The following is a 22,861-nucleotide window of genomic DNA, read 5'->3' on the forward strand; positions in this document are numbered from 1 at the left end:
GATCCTCTCAAGTACAATGTGGTATTCCTTCACATTCTCCGTTCTTCACTCACTAAGACCAAACCTGACTCAATGCTGGGAGCAGAACCTAGCAGATGTGAAATGAGGCTCTAAACTTGTGTAGTTACTTAGAATAACTTCAGTGCTTGTTAAACATCAAGCACAGAGGGCAAGGCTGAAGATTGAAGTTCAGAGCTCAATGAATCTGGGTCTCAATGAAAGGTCAAAGAGCAAAGTCTGGAGATAGAATGAGAGTCCATGCCAGAGGCTGTAGGTTGGAGATTCAATGCAAGTTTGAGCGTCCAGGGCTAGGACTGGAGGCTCAGGACCTGTCCTGGTATGGAAGACCTGGGTGTGTGTGAAGAGATGGGAGGGTGGGAAAGAAAGAGTCTTGTTTTGCCTTTCTTTTCTCTGATCTGATTTTGCTGTTGTTGTTGCTTCTGCTGTACCATGTTTTGTTGTGCTGAACGTTCCGGGCATGCTATGTTGGCCTCAAAGTGTGTGGCAGACACTTGTGGCTGCCCCAGTACATGCTTAGAAATGTTGGTTGTTAATACTATTGATGCATTTCTTTATGTTTTGATATACATGTGATAATTAATCTGAATCTGCTTCTGAATCCCAATCTGATTTTGAATGTCATTTGGTCTTGAGAAGGCAACGCTTATCCCACAGCCAGTGGATCAGGTTAAAGCCCTGCACTCTTGCCACATCCAGTTGGAGTCATGGAATCAGGAGAACAAAGCTCCACCTTCCACTCTGTCCTCAACGATAAACGAGCAAAGTGCACCGGTAAACAGACAACGCTGAATAGTTAATTTCAGCTAAAAGCACAAAGTAGTTGAGCCGTTTCTCCTCCTCCTGAGGTCCCCACCATCTGAGGTACCAGTTTTCATCAATTCCCATTTCCTACATATCAGCCATGGCTCGGTAGACTGGGTTCATCGAGGGTTATAGGTCCTGATAGAGGATACTTGTGCCCTGGACCGGTGCAGTTACATCACTACCATCTAGGCATGTCCATTCAACCCAAGTAAGGTCAGTCCAATCTTGCCCATTAGAGACAAGAGAGAATACAGATGCTGGCGAAACGGCACCTCATATTCCACCGGGGTAGTGTACAGCCCAACATTGAATTCTCCAGAGTAACGGTGTTACAATGATCACCCCTGTAATAAAGATCACAGTGACACAGTGAGATGTGTTTTTACCGACAAGCACCTTTCCTGTCTCAATGGAAGGACACATGAACTTACACAACTACTCCTGCGTACACACCAACCAAGTTTTCCTAGCCTTCCATGAACCGTCAAAGAACAGAAAAGATATTACCAGTATACAGGAGTTTCTGCTGCTGGCTACGTGCTCCATGTGGTCCCATTTCGAATTTCCACATGTCCGTGGGGCTCCTCACATCCGCGATAATTGTTCTCGTACAGAGTTACCGCTGGCCAGCACACTTGAAGTGTTTAGTTTAATATTCATTTCTTACCAATTCAGATACTTCATGGCAGTGTCGTTGGCTGCTGATCATGTGTCTGACCTTTCGCACCTTTTTATTGGCTCTGCTCCACCCATTCCCAGCAAGTGACAATCGGTAATTTATGGCTCCTTGTTCTCAATCAGCCGCCAACTGGAATAACACAGACCAGCATTCACAAGCCTGCATGTTATATCCAACTTCTTATTTGGAAATGATCCGCAGTTCAGCAGGTTACCTGAGGCATCATTGTGTCTACTTTAAAACACTGATCAAGCCAAGCAAACGACTCACAAAATGGAGAGCCCAGTCTTCTTCATAAAATGGCAGCCTCCATCTCCTCCCTCGTGGCCAGAACACAGGCGATTGGACTGTCTGCTTCCACTGATTTGCAGACTGTAGTTCTTTCTGGCCAACATCACACAGAGGGAGAAACAACTCATATTCTGTCTGGGTAAACTCCAACCTGACAGCATGAACATCAATTTCTCTCCCCTACTCCATCTCTTTTTTCCCATTCCTTAATTCTGGCTCCCCTCACCTGCCCATCACCTCCCTCTGGTGCCACCCCTCCTTCCCTTTCTCCCATGGTCCACTCTTCTCTCCTATCAGATTCCATCTTCTTCAGCCCTTTACCTTTTCCACCAATCACCTCCCAGCTTCTCACTTCATTACCCCTCTTCCACCACACACCTACTTTACCTATCACCTGTCAGGTCCTTTCCAGTCATGATGAAGGGTCTCTGCCCAAAACGTCAACTCCTCATTCCTCTGCATAGATGCTACCTGATCTGCTGAGTTCCTTCAGCATTTTGTGCACATTACTTTGGATTTTCAGCATCTACTGAATCGCTTTTGTGATTGAACTCTCCACTTTCAGGTAAACTGCTGCCCTTTATCCATTTCATCTCTCTTCCCCATCTATCCAGTTCCTTCTACGTCCACCTCTGCCCCCATTACACAGTTTATTTCCCATCTTCCACCCACTCCATACCCTTATGACGCACACCTCCCTTGATTCCACAACCCACCTTGTTGTCTATCGGATTCTGTCATCTTCAGCTCTTTGTTGCCTCCATCTATCACCTCCCAGCTTCTATCACTATTCCCACCTCCCCCTCCTCCACCTGCCTATCAATCCTCCTCAAACAAGAGAAAGTCTGCAGATGCTAGAAAACCAAGCAACACACATAAAATGCTGGAGAAACTCAGCAGGCCAGGCAGCATCTATGGAGAAGAGTACAGTCAACATCTCAGACAGTCCTGTCAAAGAGGCTTGGCCCAAAACATTGACTGTACTCTTTTCCATAGATGCTGCCTGTGTCACCCGGTTCAGACATGGCCCATGTGCAGAGTGAGAGACACTGAAGTGGATCGATAGTTCACAGACTTCAATGCGAACAGTGTTAAAGGGAAAAGAAAACAATAAATGCCAGGCCAAACAGAGCCGTTAACTAAAACTCTCAAATGGAAAATGAAACCTACTCCGCGGCTGAAAGGAACAACTGAATATAAAACGAATACCGCTAGTCTTCAGAGTCAGCTGACTGGACAGTCCAATTTCTCAGACAAGGCCGAATGCAGACAGGCAGTGGAGCATTGCTGTGTTGGGTTCAAGCTCAACAAATACTGCGACAGAATGAATGGAGTTAAATACTATCACAATGAAATAATCATTAGCTGACGCGTGCATTTGCCGTATCTACTGCGCTGCCAAATCCGTGGTTGTGACAGCCTGGCCTCCTAAGTTCCTCCAGCACTTTGTGTGTGTTGCTATCACCCCTCCTCACCTGGATTTATCTATCACTTGTCATCTCTTGCCCCACATCCCCCCCTTAACCCCTTTATACTGGCTACTCTATCTTTCAGTCCAAGTTGGGGGTTTTGACCCAAGATGTCCATTGCCTTCACAGTTGCATCCTGACCCTCTGAGTTCCTCCAGCAGTTTGTTTCCATGCTCCAGACTCCAGATCTACAGCCTCTGATTGAGCACTGTTGCTCTTGTGTTCTGCGTTGGCTCTTTCTACCAATGCTACTTTTACCCATAAGGATAATGATTTCCATAGCTCTACATCCCCTGTCACAGATATTATGACCGTCTCATAATTACTTAAATTAGCTCAGTCTCTTCTATTTGAAAATAGTTACAGGTTTGACTATTTTCTAACTAATAGCCTGAGGAGTGTCTGCTCCAACCTGTCCCTCCAATCATTGGCAAGATAATGGCAGACATTGCCAACAGCCGTTGAACACCACCATTCACCAGTGCACAGTTTACTTTCTATTTTGACAGCATGGTTCCAGGTCTAAAAGTAAATTGGTTCAGGCATACACCTTAACCGTACATCCTTCTTCTCATGTTCCAAAGACGTTCAGTTAGGATGAGTTGTGGACATGCTATGTTACCGCCAGAAGTGTGTGACATTTGCGGGCTGCCCCCAGAACAATCCTCACTGATTTGATTTGACACAAACAACACATTTCACAGCAACACACACAAAACGCTGGAGGGACCCAGCAGCACAGGAAACATCTGTCGAAAAGAGCACAGTGAACAATTCAAGCCGAGACCCTTCTTCAGGACTGGAAAAGAAGGAGACACTAAGAAGGTGGGGGTGGGGGGGAGAAAGAAGTATAAGGTGGCCGGTGATAGATGAACCCATGGGAGGGGGTGGGGGAGATGAAGTAAAGAGCTAGGAAGTTGATTGGTGAAAGACATACAGGGCTGGAGAAGGGGGAGTCTGATAGGAGAGGACAGAAGACCATGGAAGAAAGAAAAGGGGGAGGAGCACCAGAGGGAGGTGATGGGTAGGTAAGGAGATAAGGTAAGAGAGGGAAATGGGAATGAGGAATGGTGAAGGGGGGCAATTACCAGAAGTTCAAGAAATAGATGTTCACGCCATCAGGTTGGAGGCTAGCCAGATATTCCGTAAAGTGTCGTTCCCCCAACCTGCATGTGGCCTCATCGTGACAGTAGACTGACATGTCAGAATGGGAATGGGAAGTGGAATTAAAATAGGTGGGTACAGGGAGATCCCGCTTTGTCTGGCATACGGAGCGAAGCTTCTCGTTGAAGCTGTCTCCTGATCTATGTCGAGTCTCACCACATACAGGAGGCCAGACCAGGAGCACCGAATACAGTATATGACCCCAACAGACACACAGGTGAAGTGTTACCTCATCTGGAAAGACTGTTTGGGACCCTATGTGGTGGTGAGGGAGGAGGTGTAGGGGCAAGTGTAGCACTTGTTCTGCTTGCAAGGATAACTGCCAGGAGGGAGATCAGTGTGGAGGGACAAATGGTTAAGGGAGTCATGTAGGGAGCGATCCCTGCAGAAAGTAGAAATGGGGGAGTGTAGACAAGATGTGCATCCTCAGACAGTCCATCTTCCTCTCACCCCACCTTCCCTGAATGCCCCAACCCTCCTCTTTCCTCAGACACTACCAATCCTCTTCTCCCTTCTGATACAAGCCGGGTCTTCACAATTCCCTCTGACCTTCTCCTCTCTGGGGCAGAACATTCTGTCCTCAGTAAGGTCCTCAACTTTGTCCCCCTGCACCCACATCTCAGTGAGTTCTGAGTCCACCATTATACTGTGGGTTCTTCCGACACCCCCATCTCCGTGCCTGCTTCTTTGGCAAGGACTGTCCAGCCCACACTGATCACCCCTTTTCTTACCTTCCTGGACACCCTGCTCTGGTCTTCTGCCTACTGTGGATCTTTTTGTTACCAACTGCTGACGAGACACCAACCGTCTCGACTTTAACACTTCTTTCTCCAATTCTAACCTCACTCCTTCCAAACGCTCTGCTCTCCACTCCCTCTGCACTAATCTACCCTCACTATCAAACCTGCAGATAAGGGAGGTGCTGTAGTAGTCTGGTGAACTGACCACTATCTTCCTGAGGTCCGGCAACAACTGTCAGATGCCTCCTTTTAAGTAACCCTCTCAAATAGGACCCCACTAAGGAGCACCAGGCCATCGTCTCCCACACTCACCTTATCAACTCTTGGGGATGTCCTACCAAACTCATAGTTGCCTCACCCCACACCTCCCATTTCTACCTCCTTCCCAAGATCCATAAACCTCTTGTCTAGGTAGACCCATTGTTTCTGCTTGTTCCTGCTCCACTGAACTCATATCTGCATACCTCGACTCAGTTTTATTCCCCTCACCCCCCCCCCACCGGTTCAGTCCCTTCCTACATTCATCTGTGAAACTTCAAACACTCTATATCATTTCAAGTTCCCTGGCCCCAGTCTTCTCATGTCCAGTCCCTATACACCTCCATCCCCCAGCAGGACGGCCTTAAATCTCTCCGCATCTTTCTGGACAACAGACCCAACCTGTTTCCCTCCACCACTACTCTCCTCCATCTGACAGAACTTGTCCTTACTCTCAATAATTTCTCCTTCAGCTCCTCCCACTTCCTTCAAACCGAAGGTGTAACCATGGGTACTCACAAGATTCCCACCTATACCTGTCATTTTGACGGCTCTGTGGAACGGTCTATGTTCCAAGCCTACACTGGTATCACTCCCCAACTTTTCCTATGCTACATCGATGACTGCATTGGTGCTGCTTCCTGCATCCACGCTGAACTCATCAACTTCATCCATTTTGCCTCCAACTTCCACCCTGCCCTCAAATTTACCTGGTCCATTTCCAACACCTCCCTCCCTTTTCTCAATCTCATTGTCTCAATCTCCAGAGACAGTCTATCATACACCCATAGACTCTCACAGCTACCTGGACTATACCCCTTCCCACCCTGTTACTCACCATCCTGTTCTCTCAATTCTTCCGTCTCCACCATCATCGCTGCACTCAACCACACCTCTTCCATCTCACGCATGTCTGCTCTCACCCCATCCTCCTGCTATCCCACCAGAAATAGAGTTCCTCTTGTCCTCACCTACCACCCCACCAGACTCTGCGTCCAGCACATAATTCTCCGTAACTTCCTCCACCTCCAACGGAATCCCACCACCAAGCACATCTTTCCTTGCAAGCAGAGCAAGTGCTACACCTGCCCCTACACCTTCTCCCTCCCTACCATTCAGAGACCTCAAAGTCCTTCCAGGTGAGGCGACACTGTTGGTATCATCTACTGTGTCCGGTGCTTCCGGTGTGACCTCCTGTAAATCGGTGAGACCTGACGTAGTTTGGGAGACCACTTCACCAAGCACCTAAGCTCCGACCGTCAGAAAAAGCAGAATGTCCCAGTGGTCACCCATTTTAATACCACTTCCCATTCCCATTCTGATATGTCAATCCATGGCCTTCTCTACTGTCAAGATGAAGCCACACTCACGTCGGGGGAACACCACCTTATATTCCGTCTAGGTAGCCTCCAACCTTACGGTATGAACATCGATTTCTCAAACTTCCGGTAATGTCCCCACCCCCCACCCCCCCTTCTCCCTCTCTCATCTTATCTCCTTGCCCACCCATCGCCTCCCTCCGGTGCTCCTCCCCCTTTTCTTTTTTCCATGGCTTTCTGTCTCTTTCACTAACTTCCCAGCTCTTTTCTTCATCCCTCCCCCTCCAGGTTTCACCTATCATCTTGTGTTTTGCTCTTCCCTTCCTCCCACCTTTTAAATCTACACCTCAGCTTTTCCTCTCCAGTCCTGCCGCAGGGTTTCGGCCCGACACGTCAGCCGTACTCTTTTCCATAGACGCCGCCTGGCCTGCTGAGCTCCTCCAGCATTTTGTGTGTGTTACTCAGACTTCCAGCATCTGCAGATTTTCTCTTGCCCGTGCTGAACTCATTGATTTCATCAACTTTGCCTCCAACTTCCAACCTGCCCTCAAATTTACTTGATCCATTTCCAACACCTCCCTCCCCTTTCTTGATCTCTCTGTCTCCATCTCTGGAGACAGTTTATCTAATGATATATTTTATAGGCCCACTGATTCTCACAGCTACACACACAAAATGTTGGAGGAACTCAGCAGGCCAGGTAGCATCGAAGAAAAGAGTACAGTTGACATTTCAGGCCCAAACCCTTCGGCGGGACTGGAACTCTACCTGGGCTATACCTGTTCCACCCTGTCACTTGTAAAAATGCCACTCTCTTTCCTCAGTTCCTCTGCCTATGCCTCATATGCTCTCAGGATGAGGCTTTTCATTCTAAAACTAATGAGGTGTCATCCTCCTTCAACGAAAGGGGCTTTTCCTTCCACCACTTTTAATGTTGGCCTCAACCGCATCTCTTCCATTTCATGCATGTCTGCCCTCACCCCATCTTCCCACTGCCACACCAGGGATAAGACTCCCCTTGTCCTCACCTTTCACCCCACTAGCCTCCACCTCCTGCACATAATTCTCCATAACTTCCACCATCTCCAACGAGATCCCACCCCCATCTATTCCCCCCCCACCGCCAACTTTCCACAGGGACTCTTTTGTCTATTCGTCCCTCCCCACTGATCTTCCTCCTGACACTTAACCTTACAAGCGGAACAAGTGCTACACCTGCCCCTACACCTTCTCCCTCACTACCATTCAGGGCCCCAAACAGTCCTTCTGGGTGAGGCGACACTTCACCTGTGAGTCTGTTGTGGTCATGTACTGTATTGGGTGCTCCTGGTGTGGCCTCCTGTATATCGACAAGACCCAACGTAGATTGGGAGACCGCTTCGCCGAGCACCTTTACTCTGTTTGCCACAAAAAGCAGGATCTCCCAGTGGCCACCCATTTCAATTCTACTTCTCATTCCAGCATGTCCATCCATGGCCTCCTCCACTGTCATGATGAGGCCACAGTTAGGTTGGAGGAGCAACACCTTATATTCCATTTGGGTAGCCAACCTAATGGCATGAATATCAATTTCTCAGATTCCTGGTAATTCTCCCCTTCCTTCAACATTCCCCATTGAATAAGAGGGGAAGATTCTGAGTTTCTTTGTGTTTTCTCTCTCTCTACATGGCCTCTTTAATCCATCAGCCAGGTGAATTCAGATATTGTGTTCAGCTGCCTCATTATAAGAAGGATGTAGAAGGTTTAGAGAGGGTGCAGAGGTGATTTACCAGGATGCTGCTGGATTAAAGAGCATGTATTATTGACGGTAGGTTTGGACAGGAGGAGAATGAGAGGTGACTTAATGGAGTTGTACAAGAGGCACAGATCCAGTAGATAGCCAGAGACTTTTCTTCAGGGCACAAATGGCTGATACAAGGGGGTATAATTTTAAGGTGATTGGGGGCAAGTATCGGAGGGGACATCAGGGTTAAGTTTGCAGAGAGTGGTGAGTGTGTGGAACACCTTGCCAAGGGTGGTGGTAAAGACAGATACACTAGGGGCATTTAAGAAACTCTTACGCACATGGATGATAGAAAGATGGAGGGTACCACAGTGTGGGCCAAAGGGCCTGTATTGTGCTCTATGTTCTATTAAATCACATTGTGAACAATTTGCAGCCCTGCATCTAAGGAGAGAGGTGCTGGCATAGACAAGGTTCACAAGAATGACTGCAGGAATAAAAGGTTTGATATATGAGGAGCTTTTAATGTCTTTGAGCCCGTACTCAATGAAGTTCGGAAGGATGAAGAAGGAATCTCTTTGAAACTTAAAGACAGGATGTTTCCATTAGTTTTCCATTAGTAGCAGAGTCAATGATCTGAGGTCATAGCCTAGAACTGAAGGGATGTGTCTTTAGAACTGAGGTGAGGAGGGATTTCTTCAGCCAGCCGGGTGATGAATCTGTGGAATTTGTTGCCACAGACGGCTGTGGAGGTCAGGTTGGCTGGTTACCTCGTGCTGTAACCAAGATTGGAAAAAGGGCAGATGAAGCACGGCAGAGACTGACAGGTTCCTGATTGGTAAGAAGGTTAAGGCGGATAAATGTGGTTCAAAAATACTAGCCTTGAATCAGCAGAACAGACTGAATGGACTGAATAGCTTCATTCTGCTCCTACTGATTAACAGTGGCAAAGCTGAGCTCAACCTCTGTGCCTTCACCATCCCACCTGCAACTTCAGATTGTTTTCTCCTTTCCCAGTCTTTGATCTAACTCTTTCTTCCTCCTCAAATGCTGCTGGTTGGCTGAGTGTTTCCTGTAATTATTGTCGTATTTCAGACTTCCAATATTTGCCAAATTTTGATTTTCAAACAAGTAATGAATGCAGAAAAACAAGACCAAGAGACTGAAGTAAATCAAAGTAAGAGATGGGAGCAATGTTCCAAATATTTATTACTAAAAACACTGAATTATGTAATGGTTATTATATTGCAAGTGCTAATATTGAGATAATTGTGCCTAATTACACCAAGGTCCAATCTTAAAAGGATCAGGCTGGAAACACTAGATTTCTTGGATCTTCTGACTTGGATACTGAGATACATTGTTGATCATTTCAATCACTTGAGTATTAAGTAATGTCAATGCTTTTTTGACAATTTAACAATTTATAAAATTATATTAATTTATTATATAAAGACATAACCATTTATAAAATTAATTTGTCTTTTAGTTACCTTGCAAACATTACCTTTAAACACTGCACTGCACAGTTTTGTGAAAATATATTACAGAAGATTCACACAATTTGGTTCTGATCAGGCTACAGATGGCTGGGGAGGAGCTACTCTTTACGAGCTCGTTTGGAGGGAGAGTCTGGCGGCAGGGTAAAGGCGGTTGGCGAGACAGGCCTGGCCTCAGGCAGCTTGGCTAATCGGTACTTCTCGATGTATGGGTAAGCCACTTCCCAAACCTGTGGGGAGGAGGAGATCAAGTCACCAAGGAAGGAACACCAAAGAATGGCTGCCGCATTTGAGAGCAGTTGTAGAGACTTACCCTGGTATGAGGCAAGAATTTGGCCCTTAGTCATACTCTACTAATCACACTAGATCATTATCTCATACCCCTAGACTAGACAATCATAAAGTTGTACAACACGGAGCCAGGCCGTTTGGCACCTTGTCCACAGCTCTACATGCTTAAGCAATACCAGAGTTTATCTCCGTACATAAATGCTACCAGTAAAATGGCTGCAAGCACTGTCTCCACCAGGACATCCCAGGTACTCACCAACCCTGGGTGAAAAAGATCCCCCTCTGATCCCCTCTAAACTTGCTGCCCCTTTCCCCAAACCCATGTCCTCTAGTTTTATCCACCACTGATATGGTGAAACCTCCTGCTAATTATTCCACCACCTTTCTGTGAGTCACTGTACATATCTGCTCTTCCAGTTCCCACTGACTGTCAGGTAGCCTGCAGTATAACCTCAGCAAATCATTCGCCCCTGTTAATTTCTAAACTCTACCCACATGACCTCATTTGAAGATCTTTCTACGACATCCTTTGACCTTACTGTAGTGAATATTGTCTGAAACTTCTAAACCCTGAAACATTGAGCTGCCCTGTATTCAGCCATGACTCAGTGATTGCAAAGGTGTCACATTCCCACATACGGATCAACATTCCGTTTATCTGCCGTACCAATCAGGACCCTCCATTAACCAGCCAGCCCAACTCAGATCCCTGTTTGCATCTTCTTCTGGACTGAATTCTCGAATAGCCTGGAATAATGCAGTGACCAAGGACAGAATTCGATCAGGCTTGTGAAGCGTGGCCTACCCCTCACAAAGGCCTGCTGAGTATCTCTAATCAGACGATGCTTCTCCAAATGTTCGTAAATCGGTCTCTAAGAATCTTCCCTGATAATCTGCTCACCACTGAAGAAAGACGCACTGGTCTTTCCTACTCCATCTCTTGAACAAAGGAATAATATTTGTCACCCTCCAATCATCTGGTATTGCTCCTGTGGCCAGTGAGGACACAGAAGGTTGGACATTTTTATCATCTGTAAATGTCGGAGGTACCAACTTGCCTTTTGCTCCAGCAGCAACCGATGGATGACATCAATATCCGGTGCCATGAATCGGTCTTTGATCCAGGGCCTGGAAAGTGGAGAGCAACAAAACATGAAGTGGCTTGCAGCAATCCCAGTCAGCACTCCGACGTGAAGCAGTACCATAACTTAGCGGTTAGCACCACACCTTACAACGGTCAGCTGGAAGATTGGGATCCGATTCCTGCTACTACCTGTAGGCAGTTTGTACATTCTTCCCATGACCATGTAGGTTTCCTCCCATTAATGAGTTGTAGTCAGCGCCGGAAGCCGGGCGACATTTGCAGGCTGCTCCCCACACATCCTCACTGATTTAATTTGATGCAAACAATACATTTCACTGTAAGTTTTGAAGCATGTGTTTTAAATAAAGCTAATCTTTTTAAAAAAAGTGAGTCAGTCATCACTCCAAACATACCTCACGACGGAACGGACCAGATCGTAGACCTTTTCCAGAGGAGTGGTTGTCCTGAGAGGCCGCAAAAACTCGATCCCCTGGCAAGCAGCAAGCAGCTCGATGCTGAGCACTGAATGAAACAGAAACAGTCAATCTTCAATTATCCAGTTCAGGCACACACAGTCAAAATGGGGTTTAACAAGCTGTCCAAATAACATCATCAAAACTGTAATTGACATATCAGCAGAATGCAAGATCCTTTTTCAGTATCAAAAAACTTTCTGACAGGGTCAGCACTTTAACAGAATATAGGCCCACCCACAGCATCTCATCAAAAACTGCCAACGTGGTGATCGCAGAGGAATGGGTCACTCACTCTAAATCCATGCCAATGCCGGTGTTTGGCAACCAGGCCTCACTTTGCCCCAACTACCACCATAACGTCCGACCCCTCTGCCGAGTACTTCTCCAGTTTACTCTTGAAGAGTATCTACACTTTCCAACCATTCCCTGGGCACTGTCCTGGGACTGCGAATGATCTGCTTCTGGTCCAGGTCTGTGGGTTCTGAGGTGGCTGATAAGGCATGGGAGGCAGAGAGATGGTGGATGGTGGGATGAAGGCAGTGTAGTCCCTGCACTGCATTAAATGGCCATGAGGATCAGGAATTGGCTTATTATTGTCATATGCACCAGTATAAAGTGAATAGATTGTTTTGTGTGCCATCCAAGCAGATCATGTCATACATAACTACTTTTGAAAGGTAAGCAGAATAGAGAATCCAGCATTACAGTCGAGACAAAGTGCAGTGCAAGGTAGACTGGGAGATCAGAAGCACATCCTTTAGCAGACGAGGTCCTTTCAAGAGTCTGATCAGCTGCCCATGAGACTGGTGGTACACGTTCTCAGACCTCTACCTCTTCTGCTCTCCCATCAGGCAGAAGACACAAAGTCCAGGGTGAAAGGGGTCCTTGATTATGCTGGCCGAGGCACTGGGAAGTGAGGGCAATGGAGAGGAGCCTGCTTTGCCTGATTGACTGGGATGTGTCCACAACTCTGCAGTTTCTAGTGCTCTTGGGCAAAGCAGCTGCTATAACAAGCCATGATGCATCTGGATAGGATGGTGCGTCTATAAAGACCGGTGAGGGTCACTGGAGATACGTCGAATTTCCTTACCATCCTGAATTCTCCTTCTCCCAGGGGTTCCCCGGAAACTGAGATAATCCTCTCTGAATTGTTTCCTGTCCTCCTGAGACTGATGTTCACAATCAAACATGTGCTGCAGGCGAGTGAGTGATTTGGCCAGGGAGAGGACACCAGTGTTGGCTCACTTATCCTGCTGGTGGATTAAGAGGGTTTAGTGGCAATTTCTTTCCAGCGCTCTGAAATATGTGCTGTAGGGAGACCTTGCCTCCAGAGCAGTCAGTGCTGCCTAGCACAGCGGTCCCCAACCACCAGGCCGCGGACCGGTACCGGGCCACAAAGCATCAGTAGGACAGCAGTCAGTGCCGCCTAGCACAGCGGTCCCCAACCATCGGGCCACGGACCGGTACCAGGCCACAAAGCATCAGTAGGGCAGATGTCAGTGCTGCCTAGCAGACCATACGCCACAGGAGCAGAAGTAGGTCATCTGGCCCATCCAGTCTTCCGCCATTGGATCATGACTGATTTACTTTCCCTCTCAACTTCACTCTCCTGCCTTCTCCCTCTAACCTTTGATGCCCTTACTAATCAAGAACCTATCAACCTATTAACAGTGTTGACGCTTTTGATGACTAATTTACTTGTTCAGCACAACAGTGAGGGCTGAAGGGCCTGTACCTGTGCTGTGTATGTTCAAGCCTCCATTTCAGATATACCCAATATCTTGGCCTCCACAGCAGTCTGTGGCAATGAATTCTACAGGTTCACCATCACCTAGCTAAAAAAATCCCTCCTCATCTCTGTTGTAAACAGACACACTTCTAATCTGATGCTGTGCCCTCTGGTCCTAGACTCCCTCATGATAGGAAACATTCTCTCCCCACCCACTCTATCTAGGCCTTTCAATATCTTACAGGTTTCAATGAACTCTCCCCTCATTCTTCTGAACTCCAAGGAGTACAGTTCCAGAGCCACTCCTCATACAGTACATTAACCCTTTCATTCCTGGGATCATTCTCGTGAATGTCCTCTGGATCCTCTCCACTACCAGCACATCCTTTCTCAGGTAAGGGACCCAAATCTGCTCGCAATCCTCCAAATGTGGTCTGACCAATGCCTTATAAAGCCTCAGCTTTATTTGATGCTAGTTCTACTAATATCTCGATCTCAGATGCTGCTGGTGATATATGGCAATGTTTTGTGGGAAGTTCACAGAACTACTAGATATTCTACTAGATATACTGTACTTCTTCTGAACTATGATCACTCAACACTACATCCCTGCTTTTGTAATTTATTCCTCTTGAAATGGATGCTAACATTGCATCTGCCCTCTTTACCAATGACTCAACCAGCAACTTAACCTTTAGAGAATCCTGCACAAGGATTCAAATCCCTTTGCACCTCCAATTTTTGAATCTGTTCCCTGTTTACAAAATAGTCTATATCTTTATTCCTTCTACCAAAGTGCATAACTAGACTGTATTCCATCTGCAACTTCTTTGTCCATTCTCCTAATCTGTCCAAGTCCTTCTGTAAACTCCCTGCTTCCTCAACGCTACCTGACACTTCATCGTGTCTTGTCTGCAAACTTGACGACAAAGCCGTAAATTCTGCCATTCAGATCATTAACAAATATCATGAAAAGTCGCAGACACAACATCGACCCCTGTGGAACACCACCAGTCACTGGCAGCCAACCAGAAAAAGGCCTGCTTTAGTCTCACTCGTTTCCTCCCATCAGTCAGCCAATCTGCAGTCCATGCTAGTACCTTTCCTGTAATACCATAGGCTCCTATCTTGTTTGTCTATCCTGCCTCTTATTTCTTCAAATAATTCCAACAGATTTGTCACGCAGAATTTCCACGCTGACTTCGGCCCTTTTAATCGTGTGCTTGAAGTACCCTGAAACATCCTTAATAATGGACTCTGCAAACTACCTGATTCCTCTTGCTAACCACTGAATTCAGGCTAACTGGCCTATAAGTTACTGTTTCTTGCTTCCCCTACATTTTGAAGGAGTGGAGTAACATTTGTAATTTTCCATTGCTCTGGAACCATTCCAGAATCTAGTGATTCTTGAAAAATCACCACTAATACCTCTACAATCTCTTCAGCTACCTCTTCAGAACCCTGGGGTGTAGTCCACCTGGTCCAGGTGACTGATCTACCTTCAGATCCTTCAGCTTCCCAAGCACCTTGTCCTCAGTAATAGTGACTACACTCACTTGATCCCTGAGGCTCTTGAATTTCTGGCATACTGCTAGCGGCTTCCACAGTGACAACTGAGGCAAAAGTATTTAGAAAGTTCTTCCGCTATTTCTTCGGTTTCCCATTACTATACCTCTTCAGCATCATTTTCCAGCGGTCCAATATCTACTCTCACCTCTCTTTTACTCTTTACATATTTGAAAAACTTTTGGTATCCTCTTTTTTTGAATTACTGGCTAGCTTACTTTATTCATTTCTATCATTGTTGCTTTTTTAGTTGTCTTCTATTTGTTTTAAAAATCTTACCAATCCTTTTGCTCCCCAGTAGCTTTTGTTATACAATATGCTTTTATGCTCTCTTTGACTTCCCTTGTCATCTATGGTTGCCTCACCATCCCTTCAGAAAGTTGCTTCTTCTTTAGGATGAACCAATTCTGTGTCTCCTGAATTACTCCCAGAAACTCCAGCCACTGCTGCTGTACTGGCATCCCTGCTAGTGACCCTTCCAATCAATTTGACCAGCTCCTCTCTCGTGCCTCTGTAATTTCCTTTACTCAACTGTAATATTGATACATCTGATTCTAACTTCACTCTCTCAAACTACAGTGTAAATTTTATCATATTATGATCATTGTCTCCTAAAGGTTCCTTTACCTTAAGCTCCCTAATCAAATCTGGTTAATTACACAACTCCCAATCCAGAACTGCTTTTCAGTTGCACTCAATCACAACCTGCCACAGCCATCTCGTAGGCATTCTACAAGTGCTTCCTCTTGGGATCCAGCCCCAACCTGATTGTCCCAATGTACCTACATATTAAAATCCTCCGTGACCATGGTGACATGGCACTTTTTACACACCTTTCCTAACTCCCTTTGTAACTTGTACCCCACTTCTTGGCTACTCTCCGAAGGCCTGTACATAACTCCCATCAGGGTTTTTTTTCACCCTTGCAGTTTCTTAACTTCCTAACTCTCCCTATATGATTCTATATCTTCCAATCCTACGCCACCTCTTTAAGGATTTGATTTCTTTTTTTTACCAACAGGGCCACCTCATCCCTGCTGCCTACCTGACTGTCCTTTCCATACAATATGTACCCTTGGATGTTAAGCTCCCAGATGTGATCTTCTTTCAACCACAACTTTGTGATGCCCACGTCATACCTGCCAATCTCTAGCTACCTTATTTCATATATTCCCACGAGCTTCCAGCCATAGCTGAATTCTCAATCTCCTCTGTTGGCTAAAAGTTTTGCTGGCGAGGTCAAGGCAATATCTGCTGTCACCCAGGGGTGGCTTCCCAGACATTAGGAGTGTCCCATGTTTTCCAGGGGCTTGATTTGAATCTTCAATGTGTGGAGGGGTGATGGACAACATATGGCTTTTGTTAGATGGACTTTTGGGGCAAGGCTCATTGTCAGGGTAGATGGGAGGAAAGGAAAATCATTTTTATCCAGCAGGTGGTGGGGTCTGAGGGAAAAGGAGAGGCAGATAGCTGGAAAGGATAAACTACATGAATCTTCCTTCATAAACTACTGCTTCTTCCTCTACAATGCCATGCACATCTCTTCACCAATAAGAACTCTCATAGACGCCTTCAGGAGTCAAGCACAGAAACTCAGTTATCTCCATACACTTTCAGTGTACAGAATATTAATATGGTTAACTGAGTGGAGTGACACACCAGTTCAAGACTGGGTCCAGGCCCGGTGACCATCCCAGGACAAGCACAGCCATTCTTGACCATGCCAAGTGACAAGGACTCCAGCAAAACCCACCCTGCTACAGCCCAACTCTCCGGCCCCTTTTATCAACGATTCAACCTGCAAAGTTAATGCTTTCACCCCTCAGCTGCTGAGTCTTTCCAGCATTTTATCTCAGATTTCTAACACCTTCACAGTTTTTCTTTTATTTTTCACTTGGCCGAGAAAAAAGAGAGACCTGAAGCCAGTAAACTTGCTGATGACACAAACATTGGGGGTGTTGTGGATAGTGTGGAGGGCTACCAGGGGTTACAGTGGCACATTGATAGGATGCAAAACTGGGCTGAGAAGTGGCAGATGGAGTTCAACCCAGATAAGTGTGAGGTGGTTTATTTTGGTAGGTCAAATATGATGGCAGAATATAGTATTAATGGTAAGACTCTTGGCAGCGGGGAGGATCAGAGGGATCTTGGGGTCTGAGTCCATAGGACACTCAAGGCTGCTGTGCAGGTTGACTCTGTGGTTAAGAAAGCATACGGTGCATTGGCCTTCATCAATTGTGGGATTGAATTCAAGAGCCAAGAGGTAATGTTGCAACTATGTAGGACCCTGGTCAAAACCCACTTGGAGTACTGTGCTCAGTTCAGGTCGCCTCACTGCAGGAAGGACGTGGAAACCATAGAAAGGGTGCACAGGAGATATACAAGGATGTTGCCTGGATTGGGGAGCATGCCTTATGAGAATAGGTTGAGTGAACCCGGCCTTTTCTCCTTGGAGCGGCGGAGGATGAGACGTGTATAAGATGATGAGAGGCATTGATCACGCGGATAGTCAGAGGCTTTTTCCCAGGGCTGAAATGGTTGCCACAACAGGACACAGTTTTAAGGTGCTTGGAAGTAGGTACAGAGGAGCTATCAGGGGTAAGTTTTTTTACTCAGAGTGGTGAGTGCGTGGAATGGGCTGCTGGCAACGGTGGTGGTGGATACGATAGGGTCTTTTAAGAGACTCCTGGATAGGTACATGGAGCTCAGAAAAATAGAGGGCTATGGGTAGCCCTCAGTAATTTCTCAGGTAGGGACATGTTTGGCACAACTTTGTGGGCCGAAGGGCCTGTATTGTGCTGTAGGTTTTCTGTGTTTCTATGAGATTGAGCTGCACCACACCCCTCCTCAGCCACTTCCAGCTGCACAACCACACCCCCCACTTCTCCTGCAGCGTCAGCTCACCCCATCACTTCCCCCCCCCCCCACAGCTCAGCCACTTCTCGATGCATAACCCCGCTCCCTAAGCCACTACTGGGCGGTGCAACAACACCACCACCCCCCAACAAGGCCAGCTCAGCCCAGTGGACTCTGACCCCCACCTGACATCTGACAGCCCGCACTCATTCGTCAATCACAGTCTGTTCACTTGTGCACAAGCAGAACCAGTCAGTCTGTCACTCAATTGCTCTGAAGTTGCAGCTCAAATCGCCAGCTGTTAAACAGGTACTGATTCAATAAAAACTCTCTGCCTCTGTGAATCCCATTATTTGCACGGATGTGTATTAAAGTAAAGGCATCCGTTAGTCTTGCGAGACCATGGATCTGTGCCTGGAAAATCTTCACTTTCCAGGGCGCAGATCTGGGCAAGGTTGTATGGAAGACCAGCAGTTGCCCATGCTGCAAGTCTTCCCTCTCCACAACACCGATGTTGTCCAAGGGAAGGGCATTAGGACCCATACAGCTTGGCACCAGTGTCGTCGCAGAGCAATGTGTGATTAAGTGCCTTGCTCAAGGACACAACACGCTGCCTTGGCTGGGGCTCGAACTCACGACCTTCAGATCACTAGTCCAATGCCTTAGCCACTTGGCCACATGCCAAGATGTGTACTATTTGCATACTTAAGTAGCAATTGTAATAGATATTTTAGGTACTAAAAACCAATAAAATCCATGCATGAAAGATCAATAATACATGAGAATTAGGGAAACTAACTGAGTTATTTGCAATCTTTTGTATGCTTGCTTGTCTTGCTGTGGCTGGTGACCTTGGATCCCAGGCTTGAACCAAAAGTTTAACTTGGTGCCCATGTTTAGCTAGGGTGACTGCACGATGTCTGCTCATTGTTTCTTTCAGTACACCACCTTAACCCTTACTTTGCTGCTACTTCCACCCCACTGCTGGTGAACCAGTCAGACTATCTAATCATTCTCTACGTCTGTTCGTCCATACAGGGAGAGAGTCACAGAGCACAGGAACTGACCCTCTGGCCCATGGCAATTACCAATCACCCATTTACATGAATCCTACGTCATTTATTCTCCCCACATTCCTCTCAAACCCACTCACACCAAGAGCAGTTTACAGTGAACAAACTACCTCTGATCCACATGTATTTTGGATGTGTGGGGGGAAAACAAAAGAGCTGGTGAATGACTTCAGGAAGGGGAGGTGGTGCACAAGCTCCCATCTACACCAATAGTGTTGAGGTTCAAGCTCCTAAGTGTGAACATCAATGATCGCCGTCCTGGTCCAACCACGTTGATATCATAGCCATGAAGGCTCACCAACACCTCTACTTTCTCAGGAGGCTACACAAATTCAGCATGTCCCCTTTGACCTTCACCAATTTTTACTGAAGCACCAATAATGGATTGGTAAAGCAACTGCTCTGCTGCCCATGACTGAGGACTGACTCGGGCTCACTGACTCCAGAGGAAGGCCTGCGTGTCCTCACGTATGAAGCACAAGAGTCTGCCAGTGCGGCACGGGCAACAACAACAGGGGAAACGGAGGGAGGCCTTGCTGTGATGATGCATGACTTCAGTGACAGCACACCTGTACTGGGAGCAGTTTGGAGAAGACCTAATACGTGGAATAAAGGAGCTGTCCTATGAGGAAACATTGAGGAAGTTGGGCCAGTCCAGAAGAATGAGAGGTCATCTTCATGAAACATGGGGACAAACAGGGTGGACGCTAGGCAGACATTCCCTCTATGACGGTACCTTGAATCAGGGGCGTGTGGGGGGAGGGTTTCAGAGGAAGGTGTCACCCTCTCAGCTGGAGGTGCAAAATAGAGTCACAGAGCACTTAAGCAAGGAAACAGGCCCTTCAGTCCATCTATTCTGTGCTGGATTGTTATTCTGCCTAGTCCCATCGACCCACACCTGGACCATAATGCTCCCTACCCCTCCCATCCATGCAGTATCCAAATTTCCCTGAACTGTTGAAATCGAACCTGCAACCACCACTGAATTTCCCAGCTTATTCTGAGACCTTTTCTTGAACAACGGAATGATATTACCCATCTGGCAGCAGTCCAGCTCCTCGTCCAAGGCTAAGAATGTTTTAAATACCTCTGCTAAGATCCCTGTAATTTTTACACGGGCCTCCTCCATGATTTCACTGCTGCTTTGCCCCACTTCTACAGACTCTGTGTATGTCTCCTGAGTTAACTCAAATGCAAAACATCCATTAAAGATCCTTCCCCACCAAACCCCTCCCCCACCCCATCTCTTTTGGCTCCTTGCATAGATGACCATTTTGATCTTTGAGACCAATTTCGTCCCTTGCAATTCCTTTGCTTTTAATGTATCTGTAGGAGCCCTTGGGATTTTCCTTCACCGTGTCTGCCAGAGCAACCTCATGCCTTCTATTAGTCCTCCTGATTTCCCTCTGAAGTTTCTTATACTTCTCAAGTACCTCATTTGTTGCTTGCTGCCTATACCTGCTATGCATCTCCTTCTTCCTCCTTATCAGACCTCAATATCCCTTGAAAACCAAGTTCTCTAAACTGCTAGCCTTGCCTATTTTCTGACAAGAACGCACAAACTTTCTATTCAAAATGGTTCCTCTCAAGGGGCTGAGAATGTCAGGAATTCTCGCTGACAGGCAGTTGTGCGTGTGGAGTCACTGAACAGTTGAGAGAGGGAGGCAGGGATTTAGTCCGGAGGAGAGTGAGGAGTTACAGGAAAGAGGAGCCTTGGCTGGGGTCAGGGCAGCCACGATCTAACCAAACGAAGAGGCAGGTTCAAGGGGCTGAATGGCCTATTCCTACTTCTGTTTCTGGGTTTGTATCTTCCTAAAAAAGGGTGATGTGCAGGGATGAAAAAACAGTAACAGCATGTGGCCTTTCTTCTCGTTCTAAATGAGGGGCAGTTCAGGTGGGGAAGGTGTCAGAGATGAGCAACATGGCCAGAATACACTGAGGAAGAGATTTGGTGCTCAGGTGTTCAATATCTTTCGGATGGTACCCTGCCTCCTCAGGGCTGGGGGACGGGCAGAGAAAAGCCAGTTGCCATGGGCTGCGTGAGAGCCAAGGGAAGGTTTACCAAAGCTCACAGGTGGACATTGTCCATATTGCGAACTGCCATCAGCTGAGTGAAGAAACTCCCAAGTTCCCTGGTCTCGTCTCAGGGTGGAGTCATGGTGGTGTATCCGATGGGATCACTGTGAGATGGTCCAGTAGGAACAGGCTTGTTGTGTTGCCACAAGACATTCAGCAAACTTGATGCACACTGCAGCTGTTTACAATAGCCCAGAGAGTTCATTAAATGGAGAATTACAGTGGTCACATCTCTTACAACGTTTGACTAGCTGTATTATGCAGCAGAACCAGGGATCAATGTAATGCTGCTGAGTAGGTAGTAAAGAAGGCAAAAATGATGTTAACATTCAAGAACACGAGGACTTTTAAACAAGCATATACTTCTACAGTTTTATACGTTTTATTTGGAGCAGTGCTGTCCCAGGAAACTCTGACAACCCCAATTTAACCCTACCCTAATTTCTTCCATTTAGACACAGCACAGAGGATATACCATTGGTCAGATGCATCGGAAGTCTGTGAGCAATTCTGAGCTCCGTACCTGAGAAAGGAAGTGCTGACCCTGGACAGGGTCCTGAGGAGGTTTTCAAGAATGATCCTCGGAATTAAGGGCTTAATGTGTGAAGGGCTGTTCATATCTTTGGACCTATACTCAAAAGAATTCAAAAAGATGAGAGGATATCTCATTGAAGCGTACCGGGTAATGAAGGGCCTGGATAAAGTGGACAAGGTGAGGATATTTCATTAGTAGGATCTGAGTGCAGAGCCGAAGATTAATGGAATGTGAGGTAAAGAGTCAGAAGGTGGTGAAATTGTTGCTAGAGGACTGTGGTGGTCAAGTCACTGGGTGCATTTAAGGCAGGGATTGATGGGCTCTTGATTGGTAAGGCCGTTAAGAGTTGGGGAGAGGGAAAGTGAATGCTGCTGGAAAAAAAATCAGCCATGATTGAATGGCTGAGCAGACTCGATGGGCTGAATGGCCTAATTCTGTTCCTATCTCTTATGGTCACAGTCTTACATTACACTAGGTGAAGACTTGGGAGATTGGGGCAGAGAGACATGTGTATATATGATCACAAACTGTTGGTGAAATGGTGGGCGTTGGGCTACTGGCGGTGTGCTAGAACAGGAGCTGGGAACACCAGTATTTGCAACGTGTGTAAAGTCAGAGCCATGCAACATAGAAACAGGCCCTTCGGCCCAACTGGTCCATTCTAACCAAGATATTCCATCCAAACTAACCCCATCTGTCAGCGTTGGCCTGTAACCTTCAATCCAACGGTTTCCCATTGCCCCTCTGGTTTCCTCTCACATTCCAAAGATGTACAGTTCGGGCAAGTTGTGGGCATGCTCTGTTGGCATGGCGACACTTGCAGGCACATGCGCACCAGCACACTTGCACTACGTTGATCGTTGATGCATAATGACGCACTTCACTGCACGTTTCAAAGTATGTGTGACAAATATAGCCGATCTTTATCCAACTAGCCAGTTCCCCTGGATGCCACCGAGTCAGAAAATACTGACTGCAAGGTCACTGGGTTTGCTGATGACGTGAAGGGGAGTGTGGAAGGGCGTGCAAATGGTCACAGAGAATACAGCAGGTGAACCACAATGTGAAACTATTCCCTTTGCACAATAGAAGGTAAACTCAGAATCCCGAATAAGTGCAATCGCTTCCCACTCTGCTAAAGGCCTGAGAAAAGGTGCCCTTTTCTATTCAAGCTCTCCTAACACTACAGTCCTCTCACCCCACAATCC

General features: G+C 46.7%; 1 protein-coding gene across 3 annotated transcripts in view; it reads right to left on the reverse strand.

Annotated features, from left to right (window-relative positions):
• Nucleotides 1-9,636: 9,636 nt before the first annotated feature.
• Nucleotides 9,637-22,861, reverse strand: part of LOC140186957 (histidine ammonia-lyase-like) — a 55,515-nt gene continuing 42,290 nt past the window's right edge. For all 3 annotated transcript variants that reach the window (XM_072241816.1, XM_072241815.1, XM_072241817.1), the window contains exons 18-20: nucleotides 11,756-11,864; nucleotides 11,317-11,386; nucleotides 9,637-10,197 (exon numbers count right to left, since the gene is read on the reverse strand). In XM_072241816.1, coding sequence (XP_072097917.1) covers nucleotides 10,069-10,197; nucleotides 11,317-11,386; nucleotides 11,756-11,864 — 308 coding nt within the window. In that variant the 3' untranslated portion in view covers nucleotides 9,637-10,068. The remainder of the gene's footprint in view (nucleotides 10,198-11,316; nucleotides 11,387-11,755; nucleotides 11,865-22,861) is intronic.

Source organism: Mobula birostris, chromosome 23 (assembly GCF_030028105.1).
Source record: "Mobula birostris isolate sMobBir1 chromosome 23, sMobBir1.hap1, whole genome shotgun sequence".
Taxonomy (NCBI): Eukaryota; Metazoa; Chordata; class Chondrichthyes; order Myliobatiformes; family Myliobatidae; genus Mobula; species Mobula birostris.